The sequence below is a fragment of the Glycine soja genome, chromosome 20 (genome assembly GCF_004193775.1).
Source record: "Glycine soja cultivar W05 chromosome 20, ASM419377v2, whole genome shotgun sequence".
In the NCBI taxonomy this organism is placed as follows: Eukaryota; Viridiplantae; Streptophyta; class Magnoliopsida; order Fabales; family Fabaceae; genus Glycine; species Glycine soja.
In genome coordinates, this window is record NC_041021.1 from 4,993,822 (window position 1) to 5,003,023 (window position 9,202).

General features: G+C 30.5%; 1 protein-coding gene and 1 long non-coding RNA gene across 2 annotated transcripts; both read right to left on the reverse strand.

Annotated features, from left to right (window-relative positions):
* Positions 1 to 3,799: 3,799 nt before the first annotated feature.
* Positions 3,800 to 4,713, reverse strand: LOC114402677. Its single transcript, XR_003664495.1, has 2 exons — positions 4,641 to 4,713; positions 3,800 to 4,372 (listed from the first exon to the last, which is right to left on the reverse strand). It is a non-coding gene; the product is annotated as an uncharacterized LOC114402677 (long non-coding RNA).
* A 228-nt stretch (positions 4,714 to 4,941) lies between these two features.
* LOC114401800 (B3 domain-containing transcription factor LEC2-like) lies at positions 4,942 to 6,548 on the reverse strand. Its single transcript, XM_028364388.1, has 3 exons — positions 6,002 to 6,548; positions 5,572 to 5,646; positions 4,942 to 5,046 (listed from the first exon to the last, which is right to left on the reverse strand). The coding sequence occupies exons 1-3, from the start codon at positions 6,458 to 6,460 to the stop codon at positions 4,942 to 4,944; spliced, it is 639 nt and encodes a 212-aa protein (XP_028220189.1). The 5' UTR covers positions 6,461 to 6,548.
* Between the last annotated feature and the right edge of the window lie 2,654 nt (positions 6,549 to 9,202).

The window sequence follows — 9,202 nt, forward strand, 5'->3', positions numbered from 1 at the left end:
CGGATAGGGGAGGTGAGTATTATGATCCGGTTTATTTTCAATCTACTGGAATAATACATCAAACTACAACTCCCTATACACCACAATAGAATGGTTTAGCCGAAAGGAAGAATAAAACCTTGAAAGAAATGGTGAATTCCATGTTATCCTATTCGGGTTTAAGTGAAGGATTTTGGGGTGAGGCTATGTTGACAGCCTGTTACTTGTTGAACCGAATTCCTAACAAAAGGAATAAGGTTACCCCATATGAACTTTGGCTAAGGCATATAGTCAAGTGTATAATGGGAAGTCTAGACACTTGGGTGTTAGACACAACATGGTTCGGGAGTTAATCATGCATGGTGTGATATCAGTGGAGTTTGTGAGAACTCAGCATAATTTAGCCAATCATTTAACCAAAGGGTTAAGTAGAGATCTCGTGAAAAGGTCGGCTGTGGGATTAGGATTAAAGTCCATCTGAAATCTCTTATGTTAAGATACCCAATTCCCATCTAATATGACATTAGGTGCTGAATTCAATGTGGAAAGCTTAACATGTAGAGATTGGAACACATCATCGAAAGTATCCCAAAAGGAATGTGTTCGGTTCTGTAAGTTAAGGAGGTTGAAGTGTAACTTCTCAATGGTTCTTTTAAAAAATTGCATTTGCAGGTGCAAGAAAGAAAAGGACTACCTATATAAGCATGAAGTTTAGCCGCTTCAAGAAGCTGTGACTTGGCTTTGATATGCTTATGAAGGATAGGGACACAGGCTAGTAAACTAGTGTCGAGCAAGAGTAATGTTATAAACTATTGTGCAGATTATCTTCATATATTCATTATGAATAGAAAGGATTCAATCCTTAGTGACACCCTGATATTCGAATATTTGAAACGTGTAATTTGCTAAGATGAAATTCAATCGTCACGATATTTCATCTATGCAGTAGTTTGTTGTATGTTATGACTTTGGTGATTTGATCGGTAATTACACTAAAATGGGGGAGGTTTGTTGGACATTTTAGTGTAATTGATCTCTTTATTATGTTAAAATAAGAGTGCACACTTGTTTTAATGTAATAACGATATGTTCGGTTTAGGCAAAATTTTGGAAGTTACATGGAAGTTACTAAAACTTCCATCAACGACAGTTTTTAAAAGGAAAAAAACTTCCATCAACTGACAAAAACCACCTGTTCTTTGATCATAAATAATCATTCTGGTTCAGAAAGAAAAATGGGTAACAAAACATACAAGACCAAAACAAAACTCTTGAATTATAATCTTCTGATTTTATCCGATTGAACAATTTTGGTTGAACCCCGAAATTTGATTCAATCTGAAAGTGTTATACACGACTTCAGATTTATCCAGTATTATCTCGATTTTCAAATTAATCAACAATATCTACATTATTGAACAATTAGAACATATTTGTATTGGTCTAATATTTTTTTCCCTACATCCATCTTGGATTTATAGCCCCCAAAATTACGTATATTGGATTTACTTGCCTTTTTTCGCCCTTAGTTACTATCAACCAATCACCATAGAGACCATTATGGCCTTTATTGACGTGGCTAACATGAACCAAATTAAAAGTTGCATGTTGTCATGTATCTTTCATATTTAATCTCCCTCACTGCTACTATTTGGAGGTCTTTGACAATGCCACTTAATCATTCTTCTTCTTAGGGAATTCTTAGTAATATGACCATAGAGACTGCAACATTTATAGGTTAAATGGAGACCTTCGTACTTTACATCGAGCAAATGATTACATGAAGCCAAACTCACCCCACCATTAGTTGACTGAAGTTGACCTCCTCACATAGTATACTCTTGACCCAACCATGGTTATGAATTCCACTTTAACAAGTGCCTACCAATTACTACAAAATCAGGCTCTTAGAGGCCACTTCCATCATAGTATACTCTATCCCTAGACACGTAATTTTATCCACACCAACATGCTATTGATCATCACATCATAGGGGACAAAGTCTACACCCAAAAGTCAAACTATATGGTAACAATCAAAGATTATTCATGGTTCATTTCCAACCATTATCTATTTATCCTTTGCAAAGTCAAACTTTACCATATAAAGCCATGGTGATGTCGACAACACCCACCCCTTCAAAGTGTTTCCAAATGGACTTCAATCGATCTCATAATGAGCAAATTAATTTTCCCACCAAAAGCTTAATAATTACAACATTCTTTCAAAATAATTCTTACAAATTGCTTCCATCGAAGTCACATTTCTGTTTCAACCTATCTCCATGCTCCAACTCAATATTGAACAACTTTCTCCCTGTAAGATCCACTTGTTTCCCCATTTAAGGAGTGAATTTTGTTTTCCTGTCAACTTATCACAAAAGGAAATATTTAGTTGATTATTATTATCACCACCATCAAAAGCTTAGAGAATGAATTTTTTTTAATGAAGACTATGGCAGATAAACATCAAAGGTAAATCCTAACATCCCAACAATGTTGATACTCCAAGACTAAACAACTAATATATAAATTAACACTTCATTATATATTAGCATCCCAACAATGATATACTTTGAGTGTATTTTTTAAAAAATATAATTATAACTTGTTAACCTATTCTTTCTAAAAAAATAAATTGGTGTATGTGTGTGTGGTATAAGGTAATTTTTGCAAAATTCTAACACAATCATTGTTAAATAACATGTTAATTGTCACAAAGCAATTTAAATATATTTTTTAATAAATCATTATTGAAATCTTAATGACCCCAGTATTAGTGACAAATTATTTCCAACAAAAATTTGGTTACACATACTTTCCTGTAAAAAAAATACAATATAAATAATTTTTAAAATAGTTTAAATATAATTTTAATTTTAATTTATAAGACTAAATTTAAATTCACAGTATATGAGAAGATATTTAAATTGTGAGAAAATAGTCATACTAAATTAATTTGGTCTTTTCTTTTATCGTGGATGTCATGCATGTTTCTAAGATGAAAACATGGTGACGAATTATAGGCATTTGGCAATGAAACCTAGTTACTGAGAGTCTCCAAAATTGAAGAAGCTCCCACTTTGAGAAGGGAAATTAATGGCCCAAGGTCCTCAACCTATGACTTTCAATGCGATGGAGTTGAAATAAAAACTATTTCTTATTTTTATTCCCTCCTTTAAAGCATATCTTAAGGAAGAATAATAAACAAAGGAACAACAAAAAGATGTATCATGCATGTGCTTCATAAAAACCCAAATATATATATCTGCGATTGAAAGATGATGAAAGCAAAAGAAAAGTGAGGCTTATGTTTTAATCCATGCACTAGTTCCTTTCAACTTTCTCCATTGAAGAAATAGCTAGAGTTAGTTGAACATTTTTGTATCTTAGAAATTTTACATTAATTATATATTAAATGAATGAGTGACAGTTACACGTGAAGCAACAAAATTTTGTAATAATTTGAAATCATTTAATGCTATATGATATAACATTTTATACATTTAATTTTTTAAATATATAAAATAAAAACATCTAATCGGGGTTTTTTATTTAGTTAATTTTTTCAAGATTTTGCACAAGCAATACAAATAATAAGTAAATTATAATTTAATTGTTGAATGAGTATATATTTACATAAAGTTTTAAATAGTCTAAAATCTTCATGACAGTGAAAGTTGAAATAACTTTTATGAAATTAAATAAATTTTAGTTGAAGATTTTTATCATTTTACATATATATAAACATAAAATATGCATAATAATATATTTTCTTTTATTTAATTAAAAAAATTAGAAAAAAGAAAAAAAAATGACTATTGAAAAGAAAAATTGAAATTTTTTAATACTTTTCTTTCAATTCAAATGTCATATTTGTTTCCCCTCTCATTTTCTCTCCACCATCCCAAAAGACCATTGAACATAATTAAGCAGGACAAGACATGCATGGGTACAAGTTTACATGCCAGAGAACATATCCAACATAAATCTTAAACATTTCATATTTAGTCTGACTACCAAATTTGATAAGTATTTCCAATTTCGAAAATATTGTCAAGGCCACCATAGATATCATCATCATCATCGTCAACAACTTTGTTTTCTTGATCAACATTGACGGGTGCGGCTGGTGCGGCTTCTTGAATTGCTTGGTTTGATGCCCCCTCCCCAACAATATTGTTCATCGGCATGAATTGATGTAATTGATTTGCTTGATTTGGTGCCTCTTCCTCAACATTGTTCAAAAGGTTGTTGGCAGCTTCTGCTTTACCCTTATGGCTAAGTTCCTTCGTCAAGTAAGCTAAATATGCATCTGGTTCATGTGACATTCCTGTGTTTGACGAGGACTTAGATTCTTCTAGATTTTCTTGATCCTTTCGAGCCGACACATACTAGTTCCTCACATAAAATTGTTCACATCAGACAAGTATAAAGAAAAGTATAAAGATCAAAAACATCAAAATAAGGAAAAGTATAAAGATCAAACTATATAAATTCTCTGTGAGTCGATTTTTCTCTAATTATACCTTAAAAGATAGTACATGCAGTGTTAGTAGAAAATTTCATGAGCACATTGTGTAACCTTTCTTCCCCCACCCCTCCAATATTTGGTTAATAATAAATGTTCACCAAATTATGTATAAAGGAAGCAAAACTAACCAGATTTTTCAACTCGTCCTTGTAAAGGGTTATGAAATCTCCTGTTTGAAGTTTATAATGGTTAACAAAATCCCCTGTAAGATTGGATCGAAAAACAATTGTTTATGATGCCAAAATCAAAAAACTGCAATTGTAGTACTACAGTTGACAACACACAAGAAATTGAATTTTACCTGTATTATCAAGAATATACATTCTGCTTTTGTTATTAGTCCAGTACCTGTGCAATAACACCTTATACTTACTATATCTTGAAAAAAAAACCCAATAAAGAAACATGTATAAATTACATAGAATTCCTTTACTTGTATTTGATGCTCCATTCAATCTCAGAATATACATCCTTTAGTACAATATTGATTCCTTCCTTCTTCCACAGTGTCGGAAGCTTATCCTCAGCCTCTCTCTATTTAACATATATGTATTATTAACTTGGATATGGGCAAAATATATCACTTTTTGACAAGCAAAAGGTAATAATTGAAGGTATTGAACATTAAAACTGATTTCGATTTGTCATACAATCAAAGAATAATTATATTTAATATCTTAAATTTTTTAAAAAATATTTAATAATTATAGTAAAAGAATTAATAAAAAGATGTTATAGAAAGAATTCAAAATTATTCATGTTGAAAACTGAAAAATACAATTTCAACAATGGTTTGTCTTTCTGCAAATTATAGGCACAAATATGTTTATGACTGAAAAGATAACCATTGTTGCTTTACTTTTCCTTCTATTTTTGTGCTAAAATAGATATGTTAGGAAAAAAAATAATTATTGGGCCGCCTGGATCACAAATCAAGTTTCACTGATCAAGATGAGCCATTAATAGGGCATCTTTACTTCAATGTTTCATCTTTTCTTGGAAGGTATATAAAGAGAAAGATAACCAAACATGTAATTGAAGAAAATAAGAAAACCTTACCTTTGGGAGCACAATGCGGCCTAGGACGCCAACATCACTATTATTCAACTTCTTTGTCAAAATTTCTTCTAGCTTCTGCAATTAGACAATGGGAATAGTTAAAAAAATAATCATTAAAAGACTCAAAAGAAAAAATCCTACATATAGGCATGTTTAATTCCCTTCAAACATTTTTGTTCTAAAATTTTTTTTCTGAAATAATTAGTCCTTACTCAATAATTATTTTTCACACAAAATTGATCAAGTTTAAAAAATTATTTCCAAAATAAAACAATTAAGATATCTTTTCATCCTCTTCATTTATTTTCTTCAAACATTATTAATTTCTTAAGCGACAAACTGTGAATGAAAATTTTAGAAAACATTGAAATCAATGAACATACAAGGCCTTAATGCAGAAAGGAAAGCATATTTTAAGAGAACCAATCACCTTCCCGTTTGGGGTGTTAAAAAACTTGGTTGCATTGTGTTGTTTGACTGTGATCCTCACATTTGACCCTCCATTAGGAACAAATTGTTCCCTTGTTGTCCTTTCTAGAACTGAATTAGGAGCGACAGGAGTAGAATTTTTACTCCTTTGTCTTACTTGTCTCCATCTCTCCCTTGTAGCTTTGGTCATGCATGCCCTCGAACCTTGAAGTTCCGAATTTGGCATTCCATAGGGTTGATTAGAAAAGCTAACTTGTCCTGTTGGAAAGGGATACAAAGGAATGAAATAAGGTTGTTCTGGAAAGTTAAGTTTTTCACTAGTATTGTAAGGGAAATTTTGAGGATATGTGCTTGGTTGTACAAGGCTTGTTTGGTTTGATGAAGATGAGCCACTGCCACCAGTAGTGGTGATTGATGGGTTGGGGTTTTTTTTTAAAAATGGCACAAAAAAGTTTTCCATTTTCGTGAGAAATTAACAGGCTTCAAGGTTTTTGTTTTGAGTGTTGAGTGAATTGAGAGAGTGTGTGTGTGTATGAGGCTCTTATAAGAAGTTGTTTAGGTGCAGTGGTAGTGCCAATTAAGCAAACAAAAATATAAAAAAAAAAGTATGACAAAAATAAATGCAAGGATTGTGAACGAGAATAAAGAAAAGGAAGGAAAAGGAAACAAGAGAGAGGAAGGAAGATGTTGAAGTGGGTAACAAGTGGAGGGAACGTTGTAACATTGGAATACTCATCTGAGTTGTAATCAAATGCACTGAACAAAAACACATAAATTGCAAGTTCAAAATATAAAAAAAAATTGAGAGTGTTGAGATGGATGAAGCAGAAAAAAGAGGAGAAGATGAAATGTCATTGCAGTGAAAGTGAGCGTTATGGTATCATAAAGTTGAGACTAGCTGACTTATAAATGGTATGCAAGATGGACATTGTCTTCATGTGTTGCATAAAGCCAAAGAAAGGTGTGTGCCCCACGTGTTTGTAAGATGCCTAGAGGAACATGAATTGCAGTTACGAAGAGAGGATAATTATATAGGAAGTGACTATGGGAAGATAGAGGTGTGAAAATGGCTGGGGTTTTGGTTTGGCCATGGTTTTGGCTTCATGTGTGGGGTTGAGAGTTTCATAAGCAATCAATGAAAATATCACATAGGTATTTATTAATTAGTATATGATAATATACATGAATATGTCTGATTAAAATCGTCTTTATGCATGTGTGTGTGACTTATTAAAATCTAAAAGATAGTCAATTGGTATATACACATAAATGTGACTTATTAATTAGTGTATAATAATATATAATATTATTATTGAATTGAATATGTTTTTAATTATCATTTATATATGTTAATAAATATAAAAAATAATAAATAATTGAATAAATACAAATATTATAGAATATATAATAATATACGTGAATGTGATTGAAGAAAAAAATAAGTGTTTAGATAAATTTTTCCATAAATACTTAAAAAAAAATAAGAAAAAAATTGATTACGCCTATTCATAAACTAAAGCATACACATAACTGATTAAAAAATTAGCATATACATAAATTAATTAAATTTATAAAAGCTCTCTCCTATTAACTTATTTAATTTATGCATAAGCAAAGTTGATCTTTTGGAGAAATTTATTTATTTTTGTTCTTTTTTTCTTTTCCTATACATGCTTATGAAAAAGTTTATCAAAAAATACCAATAAATGTAACATAAATGATAAATTTTATAAAGGAGAATAAATTGATTTTGTTAGAAATGAATGGAGAATTTAAACATTTTTGGAAATCAGAATTTTATATTAAAAGAGAAATCAACGTTTCTTTTATTTTTATACAAAACAAAAGTAAATGAGTCATGCGTTCTTATTTTTATATATAATAGCATTTATTGATTGTCTTGTTCACATATGTTATTAAATTGTAAATAATATTTTCAATATTTGTATTAAAACAAATGGAAAATTAAAAGAGTTAATTTAAGTATCATGAAAATATGTATAATCATAGAGTAGTTAAATATATTGTAGAGTACCAATTGGGTTTAGCTTAGTTAGTTGAGCAGAAGTGTGTAAGTGTTACAAATTTTATTATATCGTGTTACAGATAAAATAAATATATTCTAGAGTTAGTTTCGTAAGGTTACACTACAAGAATTTTAAAAATTAGCTAAAAAAAATTAGTAGTTATTTTGTAGTTAATCTCCAATAAAAAGAGTTAACTATAAATTAACTACAAAATTGCTACAATATTTTTGGTAGCATGAGATAGATAGTTAATTAACTAAGAAAAATAATCCTAGTTAATTTGCAGCTAATGAAAATGTTAAGGTTAGTTCTAGTTGATACCATGTTTAACCACATAGGAATGAAAATGTCGAGTAATCCTAGTTAATTTGCAACTATGAGTGGATTGAAGTTAAGGTTAGTCCCAGTTGATACCATGTATGCAAATGAAAATGTTATTAAACCTGTTAATACAAACATTCAATTATTTTTTCCGTATCATGTAGAGTCATGTTCAAAGAGGAGGCTATGAGTGTGGATATTATGTGATGCATTGGATGTGGAACATAATCGGCGCGGAGTTGAAGACTGATTGGAGTTTGGTAAATTTTCTATTCCCATAACATTGATAGCAAATGCTCATATTTTATTTCTTTTTAACTGGAAATGATAAATTGTTTGTTTGTCACAATGTGTAGTGGTTCGATGATGCCACACCACTAGAGACAAAGACGATGACAACATTACGTAAAAAATGGGCAAAATATTTTTTTAAACTTAGAAACTCCCAATGTACAAAGTAGTAATTAGATGAGATGCGGACATCCACTTTGTGTTGTTCATGTATTTGTTTTAAGTTTTATATACACTTTTGCTGCTCTAATGATTAATATTTGGCAATTAACTGATAAATCATTTCAAACTAGTGAATCTTACCTTTTGCCTCCACTTCTGTTTCATTTTTTATTTTAGCCAGTATTCTCAAAGTTTCACATATTTGCTTAGTGGTGGAGAATATGGTGAATTTGAATATTTATACCTTTTAAGTTAGTATTGATATTGTTTTTAGAGTGTGAATGTGATGATGAGTACCGAATTAGGGGCATTATGGTCAACAAAAGCTTGGAAGAAAACAAGCAGCTGTATGGTTAGGACTTTGTGTTGTTTAAGTGTGAAGAGTCAAGAGTGAAGAGTGA